Source organism: Hyperolius riggenbachi, chromosome 7, assembly GCF_040937935.1.
Source record: "Hyperolius riggenbachi isolate aHypRig1 chromosome 7, aHypRig1.pri, whole genome shotgun sequence".
NCBI classification, from domain to species: domain Eukaryota; kingdom Metazoa; phylum Chordata; class Amphibia; order Anura; family Hyperoliidae; genus Hyperolius; species Hyperolius riggenbachi.
Genome location: NC_090652.1, coordinates 146,372,267 through 146,391,240, shown reverse-complemented (window position 1 = coordinate 146,391,240; position 18,974 = coordinate 146,372,267). Strand labels below are relative to the sequence as shown.

The 18,974-nt window shown below is 45.0% G+C and overlaps 1 protein-coding gene across 1 annotated transcript in view; it reads left to right on the top strand.

Annotated features, from left to right (window-relative positions):
• Nucleotides 1–18,516, top strand: part of LOC137525681 (fibroblast growth factor receptor substrate 2-like) — a 71,728-nt gene extending 53,212 nt beyond the window's left edge. The window contains exons 2-5 of the mRNA XM_068246846.1: nt 9,032–9,218; nt 15,184–15,297; nt 16,770–16,909; nt 17,002–18,516. Coding sequence (XP_068102947.1) covers nt 9,032–9,218; nt 15,184–15,297; nt 16,770–16,909; nt 17,002–17,808 — 1,248 coding nt within the window. The 3' untranslated portion in view covers nt 17,809–18,516. The remainder of the gene's footprint in view (nt 1–9,031; nt 9,219–15,183; nt 15,298–16,769; nt 16,910–17,001) is intronic.
• The last annotated feature ends 458 nt before the right edge of the window (nt 18,517–18,974 follow it).

Below are 18,974 nucleotides of genomic sequence, written 5' to 3'. Positions count from 1 at the left end.
TCACTCACTCACTCACTGCCTAATGGGGCTCCCTGTCACTCACTCACTACCTAAAGAGGGTCCAGGCTGGCTACATATACTGGGGACACTGGCTGTTGTCATTATGTGCATTTACTGGTGAAACGCTGTCTCTTATGTGCATTTAGTGGGGAAATTTTGTCAGTAAAAATCTTGTCAGTAAATGTTTAGGTATTTGTCAGTAAAAAATGTGAAAGGTTGGCAACACTGGCAGGCTGCGCGGCGCAACGGGAAAGATACAGGCAGCCCACCTTACGCTTGGGCTTGGCGGGGGGAGGAGCTGCCAACGACAGCGAGCGAGAGTAGGGTGGCCGCAGGCAGCCATAAATATGCAGTGTGTGAGGTGTGGTGGAAGGTGTGGGTGTGATTAGGCAGGACATGGGTGTGGTTATGTGGTTGGGCGCGGTTAATTTAACCACTCCCATAGGCGCCAGAGAAAATCTTGCACCCAGGTGCCAGGCACCCCAGGCTCCCCCCTGGTCTCTTGGTATTATATTAATGAACCTCTTATTCAGCCACAAAACTCCCAGGCCTTATGTCATTACTTGGAAATAAATTCTAATTCTACCACAGATGTAGTAGTCTGGGATGCGGGGAAGGCGGTCATTTGAGGCCATTATATGTCTGAGCTAAAAAAATACAAAGCAAACTCGAGAGCACATATACTCAACCTCGAGACCAAAGCTGCTGAAAACTTATTTATACACACAAATACCTCTGAACACTGGAGAGAATTGCAACATTTGGTTAGGCAGTGGAGGCTTGCATTGCTCTCCTTAACCCTCCTGGCGGTTTGTCAAAATCCGCCAGGGGGCAGCAAATACGTTTTTTTTTTAATTTTTTATTTTTTTTTTGTCATGTAGCGAGACGAGGTCTCACTACATGATAGCCGCTGCTGAGCGGCATCCCCCCCAGCCCCTCCGATCGCCGCCGGCGATCGGAGATCAGGAGATCCCGTTCAAAGAACGGGATCACCTGGAGGGCTTCCCCCGTCGCCATGGCGACGGGGCGGGATGACGTCATCGACGTCGTGACCTCAAAGGGGACTCTGATCCACCCCACGGCGCTGCCTGGCACTGATTGGCCAGGCAGCGCACGGGGTCTAGGGGGGGGGGGGGCGGCTGCGGCGACGCATATAGCGGCGGATCGGCGGGTAGCGGCGGCGATCGGGCACTGCACACAGCTGGCAAAGTGCTAGCTGCGTGCAGCAAAAAAAAATTATGCAAATCGGCCCAGCGGGGCCTGAGCGGTGCCTCCCGGCGGCATAGCCCATGCTCAGCACGGGCTTACCGCCAGGGAGGTTAACCAAAAGTGCTTTATTACACCAAACTAAACATATTTTTGAGTTTGGAGACAAAAATAGTAAGCTCCTAGCCTGGCTATCCAAAGACATGGATACCTCCTATAGCCATCCCTGCCATTCTTGACCAGAACAATACTCTCCACGTTGATTCAGAACAAATCAATGATATCTTGTAACGATTGTGGAATTCTCTCCGTGGTCAGCGCACAGGATGCGCGCCGACACTGCGGAAATCCTCCACAAGCGTATAATCTGAGAGAACCCAGCAAAAGGTGCAATGCACCTGTAGAGGGGAATTCCTGCCGGCAGATGGAGCCGTGGAGTGCAGAGGAACAGATCCTCTACACAGCCACAGATGCCAGATAAGAATTGTACGAGGAGAAGCAATGCAGGGCAAGATGGCCCCTAAAGAGAGAGAGCACAGCGACAGGGTGTATGTGTGTCCACCAATCTAGTCACCAACCCGCAACGATGAACACACAACAGAGAAAACCAAGTGAGAACGCAATCACAAGAGAAGCGATTGCGAATGAGCACAGGGACAGAATGTATGTGTGTACCAATCTAGTCGCCAACACAACAGCAGAAACAGAGTAGGAATGCAATCGCGAGAGAGGCGATTGCCAGAGGTGACACAACACTTAAGCAAGACAGAGCACGAGAGTAGCAAAGGCACAGCAAACAACAATGAGGAGATGAGGAAAATAACAAACGCTAACTAAACGTGAACGCCGCACTCCTTCACAACAGAGAACGCGTTCCTGGCGCGGTCTCCGCACGTTAAGCGCAACAGAGGCAAGCACGCCACCCTAACTAACCACCGACACACAAACACGAAACAGAGAACGCGAGCGCTTGCTTAACGGTTACCTCACCGAGCCTACAGCAAGCGTTCGTATCAGACAAGACAGACGGATGGAAAACAAGAATATGAGAGATACGATTCACCGCTCTTCCGCGAGAGCGATCCGGGTTCAGGGACAGGACAGGAAAGATCCACTGCTCTTTCCGCCAGAGCGAGTGCGATCTGGGTTCAGGAACAGGATAGGAAATATCCACTGCTCTTTCCGCCAGAGCGAGTGCGATCCAGGTTCAGGGACAGGGTCACAGATCAGACGGATCCACAGCCGCTACCGCTAGGGGCTAGTGCGATCCAAGTAAGACAGATGAACAGAAAGGGCTACCAGTAGTAACCCCTGCTCTGGTTAGCACCCCCAGACAGAACGATTTCCTATCGACCACCATTGGCGACAGGACAATCACAGCAGAGAGGCAACACAGACAGAACAGATAAAGCAACCTGACTAGCACTAGAGAAGCTGCCTAGTGCAGTTCCCAGGAATTACTCTAAGATAATGTTTAGCAACAATAGCAAGGCTGACACTCCAGGAGTGTATTAACAAACCATCATGACCAGCAAAGGCTTGGGGGAGAACATGGCTTTTATACTGCCAGCCTTCAAAGGAGGCAGGTAGGCAATTTGCATAATGAATATATGCAAATTCCTCAGCAGCAGAACAGGTCTGAAACCTGCAAAGCAAAGACAGGTCTCTCTTCCAGAGACCTGCAGCCCACAGACTTGAGGAATGGTCAAACAGCTGTCTGCCTGTGCAGCCAGCTGAGCGGATTATTACATATCTTTGCCAATTTTTATTAAAACCCTCTACTCCTCGAAAATTTGTTATTCCCCTATAGACTTAGAAAGATTATTTAAACTCCATTGATATCCCCAAACTCTCGGAACAAAACACAATATCTTTAGATAAATCAATTACTATTGATGAGGTTCAAAGTGCTATCGCTGAGCTCAAACCTAATAAAACGCCAGATGCTGATGTCCTCCCATATGAATTTTATCAATGCTACTCTGAAGTCCTAGCTCCCAAACTATGCTCACTGTTTAACGAAGTTCTGGAAGGACAATCTTTACCAAATACTTTTCGGAAGCTATAATAATACTCATACTTAAGCCCGGGAAGGATCGCTCTGTGTGGATCTTGTACACCGATCTCCCTACTGAATATTGATGCTAAAATTCTTACAAAGATACTAGCCAGTTGGGTTAAGTCGGTCATCACTACACTTGTTCATAGTGATTAGTCCGGTTTTCATTCAACAAGGGCACAGATATTAATCTACGACGCCTATTCACCAACATTTCGCTTTCCGCCTCGGGGTTCAGTCGTAGGATAGTAGCCTCACTGGACACCGAGAAGGCATTTGATTCTGTAGAGTGGCCTTACCTATGGGAAGTTCTGGAGAGCTTGGTTTTGGGTCTAAATTTGTAACATGGGTCCAAGCCCTTTATAGAGCTCCCAGGGCCAGAATTCGTACTGGTAACAATGTCTCAGATCCCTTCCTGTTGCATCGGGGCACTCGACCGGGCTGCCCACTTTCCCCTTATCTCTTCGCATTAGCAATCAAGCCCATGGCCATACAAATACGTTCTTCTGAAAATGTGAAAGGAATACCAGTTGGTAATATAGAGGAGCGTGTATCGCTTTACACAGACGATACCTTGCTTTATCTAGGTGATCCAGAATCTTCCTTAAATGCAGTCTTCGGGTTAATCATGGAAAGTCTGTCATCATGCCCTTGGACAATATTTCCTCTAGTGATAATCATAGTTCCCTACAGTGGGTATCTGAATTCAAATACCTAAGTATTTTTCATAAATAACCAGTTGCAGGATTACTTTAGACTTAATACCTGTGGTGGATGCATTCCGCAAGAAGAGTCAAAGCTGGAGACACTTGCCGCTCTCACTCATCAGGAAAATAAACATCTTTAAAATGATCCTACCGAAATTCTTATATACTCTTCGGAACACACCAACCACCATCCCTAAAAAAAATTCTTCCAAAAACTACACTCCCCCATCTCCGCATTTATCTGGGCTGGTGTGGTCCCTAAAATTGCCCTCAGTACATTACAACTATCTATAGATCAAGGAGGTCTAGCTCTGCCTAATATGCAGCTATACTATTACGCGGCCATCTTAGTTACAGCTAGATGGTGGTTTGCGCAGGATAGCTACAACCCCACATTAGTAACCGAAGTGGTGTGTCTGGGTTCATACGAAAGACTTACACATCTTGTTTTCAGAGGCACATCGAATGATGAAAGATGTACTATACCAATGAACACAGTATGTAATGTATGGTCGGAGGTTAAATATCTTGAAGTGGAACAGCGGGTTTCTCCACACACCCCTATATGGGATAATCCCAACCTACAACATTTTCTACAGATTCCTCATCCTAAGATTTGGGCTAAAGCAGGCGTAAAATCACTACAACATATTATTAAAGACAGCTCTTTGCTGACCTTTAATGAACTTAAACAAATGTTCTCCCTCTCCATTTAAATGTTTTTCAGTTTTTTGCAACAATACTTTCTCCGCACAATTCCCAGCTGGGGCTCCTAATCCTAGAGACCAATGATATGGAACTAACTTTAATGACCCAATACATAGATAAACCATTATCAGCAATATACTCTATTCTCCTTCAAAAGAGTAATGAAAAACGTCTTCGTTGCCAAGAAAAGTGGAATGAAGACATTTCAGTCCTAGATAACAGTGATTGGGAGAACATTTTAGAGGATTTCACTAAAATTCCTATATCGGCTCGCGACTGTTTGATTCAGGATAAATTCCTGGATTATTATTGATTTGTAAAGCGCCAACATATTCCATGGAGCTGTACAAAGTAAGAAACAAACATGGGGTACATAATACAGACAATGGTGTACACTAATATACAGGGCCGGATTTACCATTAGGCACTGTAGGCACGTGTCTAGGGGCGAAGCAGATTGTGAGGGGCGGGCAGATCACTGCCCACCCAACGTGTTTCTTTCTATTTCTCCCTCCCTCCCCTGCATTTGTTAAAAAATGTGGCAGCGCAGCAGGCAGCGGCTCCATCCTTCGGTGAGCAGCCCATGTAAAATTAGGTTTCCTGCATTTCAGACCCTGCGCTGATGTCACTCCTGAGCAGCACCCCCTGCATCCTCTCCATGTCACGCTGCGTGTAACCATGGAGAGGATGCAGGGGGCACTGCTCAGGAGTGACATCAGCTGCCTGGAACGCATGAACGAGCTGTGATCCATCATCTCTCTTACCGCCGAGGGTGTCCTTTGCGCAGCCGGCGCTCCTCCGAACCCCGTTCGGGTCTCCTATGCCATCGCCTTCTGCCTTCAAGTTCCCCTCAGCCACTGTCTGGAGTCATGCAGCATATTTGGGAGAAGAGGGACTTGATGTTACTGTGGCTCCGCCCCCTCCGACTCCTAGGAGAGCTGCCTGCCTGTTTCTGAACTCATGCACAGAACAGAAGGTAAACACGTGCACTTTATGTATTAGAGAGTTCAGCCTATCTAATTTAGCCTGTCTAATTCAGCCTGTCTAATTCCCACTAACCTGTGTCTAATCACAATTCTCCCCTGTGTCACCTGACAACCACTGTACTTAAAGGAGTTATGAATGAGATAGTGCTACCCCCAGTACTACTTACCCAGTGCTTCCTCCAGCCCCTGGCAGCCGCTATGTCTCTCGCCGCAGCTCCGCTCTCCGCTGCTGGGCCCCCGGTCCCAAACCTCCAGGTCATCCTCTACTGCGCCTGTGCAAGCGCCGCTGTCATTCACTTCCATGTGGCCCGGGGTGTACCGCGCAGGCTCAGTAATTCTGCGCCTGCGCAATACGCTCTGGACCATGTGGAGGTGATTGACAGTGGCGCAGTAGAGGGAGCTGGCGAGGCACCGTCAGGGGCCAGGAGCCAGCGGCGAAGAGCGGAGCTGCAGCGAGGGACATAGTGGCTGTGAGGGGCTGGAAGAGCCCTGGGTAAGTAGTACTGGGGGGGGGTAGCATTATCTGATTGATGACTCTCTTAATCTCAATTGAAAACACAGGATGTTAAGCCTATGTCTGCTTCCATGAAAGAAGGAAGTAGACACAATGCAGATTTATTGCAGGATTTGTATCAGCTGTAACACATCTTTAAAGGTGATTATTCTATTCAGGGCTGTGGAATCGATACAAAAATCATCCAACTCCGACTCCTCAGTTTATGAAAAAAACGACTCCAACTCTGACTCCATGTACCCAAAATGACTCCGACTCCTCGACTCCTTAGTCTAATACTAACAAACCAGGGCTGTGGATTTAGTACAAAAATCTTCTGACTCCCGACTCAGACTCCTCAGTTTATGAAACCTCCGACTCTAACTCCGACTTCAGGTACCCAAATTTGCTCCGACTCCAACTCCACAGCCCTGATGCTGTTGTGAGTGTTTTAGAGCACAGCGGAAGTTCTGTGTTCAGGTCTGCTTTAACCCTTCCACAGACTGCTCTCTGTATGTGCTCTCTTTACCTATCTTGCCTGCTGTACTCTCAGACCTACCTGCCCCTACTTTCTCCTCTCTGTGCTCTCCCACCTACCTACCCCCACTGACTCCTCTCTGCAGTGCTCTCCCACCTACCTACCCCCACTGACTCCTCTCTGCAGTGCTCTCCCACCTACCTACCCCCACTGACTCCTCTCTGTGCTGTCTATACCTACCTACTGTACTACTTACTGTACTGCTGTACTAAGCAGGGGCATAACTGTAGCAGGGACCCGGGGCCCACCCAAGGCCTTATTGGGGGGGGGCAGAAGCGTCATGTGCAGGGGGAGCGCTGCCGCCTGTTTGAGGGACCTCAAAAGTGTTGAACTGGCCGTGTCGTCCAATAGACGACGCACCAGTTCTCTCCCAACTACCCGCAGCTCACCTCAGCCTGCAGGGCTACGAGAAGATGGTTTCCGAAACCCTGCACTGGAGACTATTTGAGTCTCCAGTACAGGGCTTCAGACGCCATCTCCCGTAGCCCTGTTATACCTTTCAGCGTGGGAGATTTGAGCAGGAGGATCATTGGGGGAGCTGCGCAAGGCTGAGGCCGGCTGGGAGAGGAGACTTCTGCCAGGTGAGTACATTTTTTTTTTTTTTTTGCAGGTGAAACGCTGCCCACATTGTGATTATTTTATGGTGAAATGTGCCCACTGTACGATTATTTTCTGCTGAAATGCTGCCCACATTGCGATCATTTTCTGGTGAAATGCTGCACACATTGTGATTATTTTCTGATGAAATGCTGCCCACATTGCGATTATTTTCTGGTGAAACATTGCAGAATTACGATTATTTTATAGTGAAACGCTGCCCCAATACGATTATTTGGCACCTATTGGGGGGGCCATCCAAATTTTTGGGGAGAGGGCCCAGTGATTTCTAGATACAGCCCTGCACCTAACTATCCCCACTGACTTCTCTCTGTGCTGTCTATACCTACCTACTGTATTTTCCTACCTACCTACCTACCCCCACTGACTTCTTTCTGTGCCCTCTATACCTACCTGCTGGGCTCTCCCACCTACCTATCTGGATATCTACATTACATTCAGTGGTTTTATTAAATAAGAAAAAGGGGTGTGGCATTAGGGTGTGTGGTCTGTGTTAAGGGGCGGGGTTTAGGGCGCCAGAGCTTATGTGCCTATAGGCTCCTGAGCTGTAAATCCGGCCCTGCTAATATACAAGATACATAATTAGTGACAAAATACAAGAAATGATACAGCATACAGAATACAAAATAGAGAAGTGGTAATGACAGTGATAAAAGTAACATGATAAATAAAATGTATAATGATTTCAAAGACATAAAAGGGGGATAGAGCCCTGCCCTTGCGAGCTTACAATCTAAATGATTAGGCATAACAAGCGGGAAGATATTGGAGTTAGGCACCACTGGGAGGGGTCTAAGGATTAGGCACCACCGGGGGTGGGGGTCTAAGGGGGGGGGGTGTCTTAGGATTACGCACCACAGGGGGGGGGGGCTTAGGGTTAGTCACCACCAGGGGGTTTGGGGGTTTTTAGGGTTAGGCACCACCAGGAGGGTGTTAGGTTTAGGAACCACCAAAGGGAGGGGGGGTAGGCACCACCAGGGGGGTTAGGCACCACTAGGGGAGGTTTCTGTGCGAGTAGGGAGAATTTAGCTCATAGTAATCACCAGTAAGGGGGCTTTTAGGACCATTGTAGTCCCTTACACACTCCAATGAGTTCTGGGTCACCATGAGCTTGCTGGTTAGTCTGTGCCTCTAGTAATCACCAGTGTCTTAGGGTTAGTCACCACCAGGGTGGGGTTAGGGTTAGGCACCACTGTAGGGGGTTATGGTTAGGCACCACCAGGGTTGGGTTAGGCACCACCAAGGGGGTCTCTGGGATAAGCAACAACAGGGGAGGGTTCTGTGTGAGAGTAAGCTAGGTCATAATAATCAGTTTTCTCAGCTATATCCAGAGCTCTTTTATAGCCCAACAAATTTTACCTATAACCGCATCGTTTTTATAAACTAAAACTAACTTTTCGCCCTTTGTAGCCGAATCTGGCTTTTTTTTTCGTCTAAATCAGGCGCCCTTTTCTTCCAGGCGCCCTTTTCAAATGTACGCCTTGTTTAGTGAGTATGGGTACTTCTGGTGATGGTTCCCTGGTGAGAACTGTTAAGAACAAGGTTGATTTTGTCAATCTAGCTCAACTCCGTTATCTCATTCTGTACGAGCGGAATTACAAATTTAATGTCATGATTGATCAGGGGATTCTTGTATAACTTCTGTGACAATTATTAAAAAGGTACAGATTTATAAAAGTTGCCTTTTAATTTATTTATTTACCGTCCCTCCCCTAGGTAATGAATGTGAATGACAGTGGAAAGAAAATCTGCCCAGGAATCATAGAACTTACAGAGACTTCTTTAATTTTTCATATTAAAAGAGGAGGGTTTGTGAAATGGCCTTATATCAGCCTGGTGAAATATGGCTACAATTCAAACCTCTTTTCGTTTGTCTGCAATAGGCGTTGTCAGACGGGAGAAGGTAAGTTTTGTTAATGTGATCTACAACGTAGATTATCGGTCAAGTCTATTCAAACAGAAATGTCTGCAGGCAGGGGTGAAGGCCATCTCTTGGACATTCCCCTGTTTTTCTTTTCTTTTCCTCCTTCTTTGTTCCATCATCCTCCTAAAGGAGGCCACACACCATACAATTTTTAAATATCTGTTCAATTTAAGAATTGCAATCAATTTTTCTTACTGATTGTAACATTTCAAAAATCTGACCAATGTACCACACACCTATGTTCAATTTTCCCCCAATTATGATAAAAATGAATCATAAACGGTGGAATACAGATGAATCACCACACACACTGGCCGCAACCGCCATCCACGCTGGGAACCTCCAGCCACCCACTCTGTCATCTCTATGATGGCAGAGTTACTGTGAGCCAGTAAGGAGCCACTTTCATTGGCTCGTGACCTTATCTATCAATATAAGTCAATAAGAGTTGCTTACATTGATAGACAGGGTCAGGAGCCCATGAAATCGGCTCCTGATCAGCTCACAGGGCTCTGCCTTAATAGAAACGGCAGGGCAAGTGAGCTGCAGCATACAGAGAGCGACGCAATTGGCGATGACCTGCAGTGGTGGTTCGCTGAAATCCACGCCCTGGCAGCCACAACAGCATCCAAAACGGGGCGTAGATTTCAACTAGTGTCGCCCTTAACTGGTTAAGAAAAAAAAAGGTCCTACAAAGAAAAGCTCATTTGACCCCAAAGAACAATCTTTTGTAATTTTGACTTCACGTTTGTGTCACTTCCTGGACTTGCTCCAATAGAGCAATTGCTGAACCAGTTGTGTGCTTGTCTCATCATTTTTTAGTCTGGCGTCAGCATCCAAACTTTTCAAGAAGATGATAAAAGCAGAGGCTGTGTCCAATTTTCATCTTAACATGAAAATAATTCCATATTTCAACAACTTCCTCCTTCTCAAAACCACAAGAACTTCTACTACATTCACAAACTTGCATCAAGTCCTTTACCAGATTGGGGTGGCTAATAAAAAAAAAAGTCCAGCCTAGAACCATCTCTCGGTTCTCTCATATCATGGATTCTACCTCAGAATAGAAGATCAAGAAAGGATGTTCAGAGAACAAAAGGAGTTTAGAAAAGTATGTCTCTAAGGGATACTTAAAGAGACACTGAATCGAAAAAAAATATATGATATAATGAATTGGTTGTGTACTATGAATAATTACTAGAAGATTAGCAGCAAAGAAAATATTCTCATTTTTATTTTCAGGTACCGTATATAGTGTTCTTTCTAACATTGCATCATTCTCTAAAGCCTCATCTACACGCGTAGATGAGGCTGCGATCCGGCGGCTCGATTAGCCGCCGGATCGCCTCTTCCGCGTGCCCGCCGCGTCCCCGCTTGCCGCGCCTGCTCCGCATTTGATTCCCCGCTCGTCCCCGCCGGCGCCGCTTATCTTCCGCTCGATTCCCTGCCATTGTCCCCTCGCGGGGAGCGAGCAGGGAATCGGCGGAAGCAAGATCCGTCCTGTTGGATCTTATCAATCGAGCCGCATCAGCGGCTCGATTGATAAGGAGCATCGCGGCCGCATCTACGTTTGTAGATGTGGCTTAATATGTGCAGATTACACAACACTCAGCATTCAAAATGATTATTTCAGAGCAGTCTGTGAACTAATGACCTCTCCTCTGCTAGAGGAAAAGTAAATAGTTAACTAACAGTTGAAATAATAAGTCAGATAACAGCTCTCTCCACGACTTTGAAAGTCGTAGAGATAATGGCTTTTTTGTATAGAGATAACTGGAGTTTAACTCTTCCTGTCCTGGAAACAATTAGACTGATGTATCTGATCTTAATGTTTTATTTCTTAGCTGTACTACACATACAAATCATAATATCATAGGTTTTTTTTTCGCTTCAGTGTCTCTTTAAGTCACCTTAAAAAATAAAAAAAAAAGTTTTTTACCTGGGGTTTCTACCAGCCCTCTGCAGCAGTCCTGTGCCCATGCTGGTCTGCAATGATCCACTGCCTGCCAACCCCCACGCCGCCAGCTAGTTTCATTTTTGCTGACCCTGAGTCGGCGAGTCACTGCGCAGGACGCTCTTGCAGATGGCAAGCCATGCAAGAATTCACATTGCGAGGGCTGCGAAGGCGCAGTGGCCCGCCGACTGAGTCGGCAAAAATGAAACTTGCTGGCTGCAGGGAAACAGTGGAGCGTTGTGGACCGACGCGGGCACAGGACCGCTGCAGGGGGCTGGTAAAAGCCCAGGTAAGTGAGACTTTTTTTTTTAGGTGACTTGAAGGAACTCCGAGCACCTCTCATGGGTATGCCTTTAAAAGAGACTCCGACCAGTACTGCAAAGTACTTAAAGATGCATACCTTTCTGTAGCTTGTGCTCAACTCTTTCATTTGAAATCACTGTTCTACCCATATAGTTTTCATTTAATTTCAATTTAAAAATCGCAGCTGCCATCTTGGTTATGTTAAAACTTCTGGGTCACCCCTGTCTTCTCTGTTAGAAAAGTACATCACTGAATGACGCAAAAAGAGGAAGTGACATGCATGGCCATTGCAAGAGGCTCCTCCAGAGAGGTCATAGCATGACTTTGTTGGAAGTCGTCTGGCTTAAAGGCAAACCCATGAGAGGTGCTCGAAGTCACTTTAAGTATCCCTTTAACCTCCCTGGCATTCTATTAAGATCGCCAGGGCGGCTGCAGGAGGGTTTTTTTTTTTTAATAAAAAAAAAAACTATTACATGCAGCGAACTGAAAGTTGGCTGCATGAAAGCCCACTAGAGGGCGCTCCTAATGCGTACTTCTGATCGCCTCCGGCGATCAGAAGTAACAAGGAAGGCCGCAATGAGCAGCCTTCCTTGTTTCGCTTTCCTCGTCGCCGTGGCCACAAGCGGAGTGACGTCATGGACGTCAGCCGACGTCCTGACGTCTGCCGCCTCTGATCCAGCCCTTAGCGCTGGCCGGAACTGTTTGTTCCGGCTGCGCTGGGCTCAGGCGGCTGGGGGGACCCTCTTTCGCTGCTGCATGCGGTGGTTCACCGTGCTACGGCGGTGGTTCACCGTGCTACGGCTGCGATCAGGTAGCACACGCGGCTGGCAAAGTGTCGGCTGCATGTGCTCCTTTTTAATTGAAACAAATCGGCCCAGCAGGGCCTGAGCGGCACCCTCCGGCGGTAATGACGAGCTGAGCTCGTCCAGACCGCTAAGGAGGTTAAATCCTTCAGCCATTTTTCCTCAGCCAGTCATCACTTGTCGAGATTATATTCCTCCTGGTTCTAATGAGTTCCTTAATCCAAACAGTGATTTGGGTGCAATTTCATTAAACAAGCGTGAAACAGTGGTTTCCCCAAAATCAGGACCAGAAGTGGTGTTCTCTCAATCACAAGACAAAGGTAGACAGATAAATCAAATCTGCCAACCTTTGGACCAGGAAGGCCCCCATGATTTTACAGGACAACCTGGTACGCCACATATTTAATCAAGATTGGTGGCAAGAGGATTCCAGACATATTATGTCAGCATAATATGTCATATTAACACAGCAGCAGTCTGAATAACTCTACCATAGCAGCGAAGAAGCTACCGCTCTATTTGCTGATGCCAAAGTCAGTTGCAGCTCTCATGTTAATTGTTAAAGGGGTTCTTCCGCAAATGAGGAAAAAAATAAAAAGTTGTTTATGCATAAACTATTAAACATCCTTCTAAAATAGAGTAATTTTTTGAATGGTTTAATCCATACAACATGTAATGTAATCAGTGACAGATGACAGCTGGGAGGCTAATCCATTTGTTAGGGGTGTTTTTTTTTTTTTTTTACTTTCTTTTAACAACCAGAACTCCTGCCTAAGTAGTTTTCAGTGGTACAACCCACTTCTAGCAAGAATCGCAGTTACAGTCCTAACAGCTGAGTTCAGCTGAGCTGCTGAATATTTATGTTTACTTTGTTGCTAGGCAACCACAGAGTGCAGAGACTCGTTTGTGAAAAAAGTCATAAGCTGCTGGGAGAATGAATCGGTCCCATCTACACCATATGATTCTTTGTCAGATTCGATTCAATTTGATTTGATTCAATCTGACATGTCTGATTCATGATTCGATTCAAATTGAATCGAGTGGTGTTGCTACTGACATTAGATTACACGCAGGTGCACTCTATTTAGTCATTAGCACTCATCAGGCAATGTCTATCGGCAACTGACTGCACTCAGACAAAAGGGGGCTGAATAATTACGCACACCCCACTTTACAGTTATTGATTTGTAAAAAAAATGTTTGGAATCGTGTATATTCCTTCCACTTCTCACGTGTACACCGCTTTGTATTGGTCTTTCACGTGGAATTCCAATAAAATTGATTCATATTTGTGGCAGTGATGTGACAAAATGTGGAAAACTTCAAGGGGGACGAATACTTTTGCAAACCACTATTTATTTTCTTTTGAACAATGAACATTGCCTGGCTGTCCTGCTGATCCTGTGCCTCTAATACGGTTAGCCATAGACCCTGAACAAGCATAAAGATCAGATGTTTCTGCCAAAAATATGACAAGATTAGCGGCATGCTGGTTTCTGGTATGTGATTTAGGCACTATCGCAGCCAAAGAGATAAGGACTGCCAGGCAACTGATATTGTGTAAAAGGAAATAAAATATGGCAGCCTCTCACCCGGGGTTCCTTTTGCATTAGCTAAGGATGATTTCATTAAAGGGAAGGTTCAGGGAGGGGATTAAAAAAATAAAAATAAATTTCCACTTACCTGGGGCTTCCTCCAGCCCGTGGCAGGCAGGCGGTGCCCTCGCCGCCACTCCGCAGGCTCCCGGTGGTCTCCGGTGCCCGACCTGGCCAGGCCGGCTGCCAGGTCGGGCTCTTCTGCGCTCCATTTCCTGGCACTTCTGCGTCCCACGCCGGCGCGCTGACGTCATCGGATGTCCGCCGGGCTGTACTGCGCATGCGCAGAAGTACTGCGCCTGCGCAGTACAGCCCGGCGGACATCCGATGAGTGGAAATTTATTTTTATTTTTTTAATCCCCTCCCTGAACCTTCCCTTTAAGCTATTCTTTCAGGTAATGCGATTCCTTCAAAGATTTTAACTTTTTAAGAACTTTCTTTGAATATGAAAATTGTGACAACTTTCTTTGGAAACACTTCAGAGTACCAGTTAAATCTGTAAACCTCGCCTCCATTATCTTGGTAAGAAGAGAAGGAGATATTCAGACTTTTCCTATGAATAATCAGTGGATGACCATTTTCCAGGATCAAATAGTTTTCAGGCCTGACCCTACTTAACTACAAAAAAATAAGCTGAACATTCCAAAGGTCAGAGGAAATGTATTAGTTCTTCCTTTTGCCTGGATCAAGAAAACAAGGAAAAAAGCTTTTCCTCCTTTAAAATAGAAAAGAGCAATTGTAATCCATTTTAACAGAACCAGGATCTGTGGTTATTTGAAACACCTCTTTGTGGTTTGGTTTCAGACTTGTTTGGAATAGAGTGCCTGAGGGGAACCAATGTAAAACCTCTACTGGGCTCCTTAGCTATGCCACTGCAAATAGTTTAAAGGGAACCTGGAGTGAGAGGGATATGGAGGCTGACATATTTAATTGTTAAGCAATAGTCCTGCTGATCCTCTGCCTCTGTGTCGAACTCCAGGCCTGGAGGGCCAGATCCATTCCAGTGTTTAGGATGGACTGAAAGGAAATAAATATGGAAGCATCCATATACCTCTTGCTTCGGATTACCTTTAGGCTATACTGTATTTACATTGTGTTTTTGTTTTGTTGTTTCACCACAATATGAACCTGGGTGTAAATGCATTGCCCATGTTACTCAATAGACTTTTTCCCTTATGTTTTTCAGTGATCAGAATGACAAATGACATCACATGACAATTATGCATACAAGTGATCGTTAAATAGTTATTTTGTTCTTTGTTTTTGTGTCTGTGCGGTCTGTTTTCTAGGTATATTTGGTTTCCGCTGCAATCGAGCAGAAGAACTGTTTAATTTATTACATGGATGTGTGCAGAACAACAGGATAAGTGTCATCTCTGATACAGATTGTGACCTTGCAGTGGGTAAGCAGATGCTTAGAAACAGTCCTTTTTGCTAGGTATGAATGTTTGAGGTGAAGTCTCAAGCTGCAATGAAAATGAAATGTTCTATTACTGATTCATTCATTGGCCTTAATTAATAAAGCATTACCTCATGAGGTAATGCAGAAAACAGCTGGCTTTACCAAGCACTTAGGAAAATGTCAATTCATAAAGGCTGTTACTGCATGGAAAGCTAAAAAAACAAGCAGTGAGGTAAATTACAGACTTGTGCGGTAAATACCTCAACACATATCTGTAATTGTCAATTCATAAAGACTAGACCATGCGGTAAAGCCCAGAAACCTTACCGGCAGCTGTGGTATGTCGAAAGCGGTGCAGAGACTGTGCGGAAGCCGTGACTCATGGAAGTTTTTTTAGGTTCCTGTTTGAAGATGCATAGGAGCTAGTGGGGAAATCTCCTAAGCATGGCCTGTTTAAAGATTATTGGACTTCTGTTAAGCTGTGGTAATAAAATATGTTAAGAAAGGCTCATGGACAGATTTAGAGGGAGCAGAAGCAGTATAACAAACCTGTACATTCCAAAGGAATATCGGGAATGCCTCTTACTATTGTAATGCCCCACTGCACAGAACAGAATGTAACAAATCACAGACAAGTCCACACTGCTCTGCTGTTACCGAATAGATTTTTGTCAACTGAAGTCTATTTCTTTTGCACCTATAAACATTTATATAAATTACCAAACTAAAGTCTAAAATACAGAATGCAGTATTCTAACAACCTGATTCTTTAATTTACAAAAAAAAAAATTCATCGCACAGCCCTTTATGAATCGAGGCCATTGTGAAGTAATTTTAATTTTTCATCACTCTGACTTGCTTACCCTTTGTGTTTAATTTTAAATCCTCTTCATGTAAGGATTTGTAGTTTTTTCATCTAGCTGCAGATTAGATGTTCCTGCCGAAAATCTGAGATTAGCTGCATGCTTATTTTCAAGTAGATGATCCAGACATTGATGCCAGAATTATAATCAGGGCTGTCAGGCAACTAGTATTGTTTGAAAGGAAATAAATATGGCAGCCTCTATATAAATCTTGCTTCGGGTTCCCTTTTAAAGGCCCCTACACAACAATAGTTGTCCAAAATACTTGTTCTTCCTTGTTTCAGAAGGCCTTTCCCAATACACACATACTGTTGGCTCCTACCTACCTGTGTGTTCTGGTCTTATGGAGAGGGGGGGGTGTAAAAGCAGGAGGTAATTTGCCAGTGCCTGCCACTGTACAAAACATTCATATGGAAATGTTTTATCAGCATGCCTGGCCCCTACAGAGTTGTAGGGGGTAAAATGTACACATTTTGAAAAAGGTGCCCAAAATTATCTTGCACTTTCATCTAGGGTGCAATTAGTTGCAATATAGATCGATAGTAAAATATAAATCGTGTTTCGTCCATTTCATTTTTTAACACCATATTTCTTACATCTATTATTGCAGATGCAAGCAAAAGTTTACCATACAGAAGTGAAACTTATCCTACATTCCCAGACAGTTCAACCATGCGATCCTCTTCACAAAGACCTCAGCCTATTGGAAGCGAACTCCCACTTGATCCACCATCCATAGAATCCTCAGATGTAAGTTTCCGATGACACTCTGTAATCTGCTCAAAGCTTATTTCTCTGATGTTTTGACTACAATACTATATATATATATTTTTTGTCTTTAGTCATCCTCATCTGTTGAATATAATGACGTGAGAAGAAGACGCAGATTGCATATACCAGTACAAAAGAAGGTCTCGGATAGCGGTGTTAGCCAGATGTCTGTGCCCAGCTATACAGAAGTGGGGGAAACTAACGGAATTAGACGTTTATCAGATTTTAAGTCTAAAAAGAAAATGTACAGTGAAGAACTAAAGATTATAAGCAGTGGTGCCATCTGGGACAAAAATAATGATGTTCATCAGCAGCAGGAAGGTTCACATAATAGAAGTGCGGGTTATGAAAATGTGTCTGCTATTCTGCAAGGGTCTACTAGGTCTCGAACAATGCTAGTTTCTGTTAGCAGCTCAGACTCTCAATGTACTAGTTGTCTTCCTGCACAAATGGCAACAGACTGTTTTGTCAGCCAGCCATCTTCACCTCTTGTCTTTGAGGAGAGGTATAGCGTAGACCAGAAGATAGTATATGTTAATGAAGACCGACAAATATTCAAACCCTCTCCTGCGAGAACTTCACTAACTCGTCATGAACTATTGCCTACCTATTTTAATTTTGATTTAAGACCATCATCTCAAGAATCAAAAGTGCTCAACTACATCCAGGTAGAAGTGGAGAGTGGCTGTGATTCAGACAATCCTCAAACGCCACAAACCCCTATTGGATGTTTGCTGTGGCCCACAGGCCACCAGTCTGAATGTTACATCGAGCTAGACTTGGAGAAAACTGCCGCTTTGTCGATGATCCAAAAGCACAAACCAAAAGATGATGGTACTAGAAGAACCAGGCATAATAGCAAGCATCTGCCAGTTTGACTGAGAGGCTTTTGCGTTTGACTATATTTAAGTGATTAAGCAAGATGACTACCAATAAGCTGTAACTGGACTTAGCATAGCATGGTTAAATAGCTATCAATGTAGAAAATGTATCTTTGCTTAAATTCTGTAGATATTGCAGAATTGCTGTTATCTTGACTGCCCTTTTGCGGTTTTATGTTGACACTATAGACATTTGCTATCTGCTAATAACAACATTTAGTTTTTAAAATGACGCTGGTTAAGAAGTCAATCTACCAAAACCTAATATATATATTTTTTAATATTTCTCTTTTTAGTAACTGCTCGTAAAGTTGGTCACTAGCGTCTCTTCCCACTGACGTAGTAGTAGTAGTAGTAGTAGTAGTAGTAGTATTGAGATTTTATACCATAGTTTCTGCTCAGAATGTTTGCTTATGAGTTGGTTTTTTTTCCCTCAAATATAGAAGTTCGTTGTAACAACACTGCCATGAGATGCTAGTGGATTCTCCAAAGACACACATGAAGGACCATACCATCTGAAATGGGGAACTGAAAGTTCTCCTCATAGGAGGGTACTAAAATTGATCAAAATTAAGAAATAACTGTTAATTGGCCTAATGAAAACTGATGGCTGAGTCTAATCCTATTGTCAGAGTTGAATTTTGAGCCTACAGGCATTTGTTGCCTACAATTAAAGACTACATGTAAGGGGAAACCAAAGTTCCCGTGGGGGTACTTACATCGGGAGGGGAAGCCTTTAGAGCCTAAAAAAGCTTCCCCCATCCTCCACAGCAGAGGGGATCCAGCACTGGGACAACCGAAGATCTTAGCGCACTAATGGCTCTACGCTGGGGCTCCTGCGGAAATAGCCGAGCCAGATTGGGTCTGCTCTACCGCACAGACACAAACAGTCTGCATATATGCAGTAGAGAGGACTCGATCGGGCTCAGCTATCTCGGCTAAAGCCCGATCGGAAAACAGATACTGCGCATGAGTGCCCCGGCCACTGAAGTTGTTTTATTTACTTTTGTTTCAAGGAGTCGGCACTGGATAGGGGCTGCAGGAGAGGACTGGGAAAGCCTCATTAAGATCCAGAAGCTTCCCCCTCCAGAGTTAAGTACCCCTCTGGGGTACTTTTTTTTCTTACAGGTTTTCTTTAAAGAAGAAAAATGTTCTTATTTACA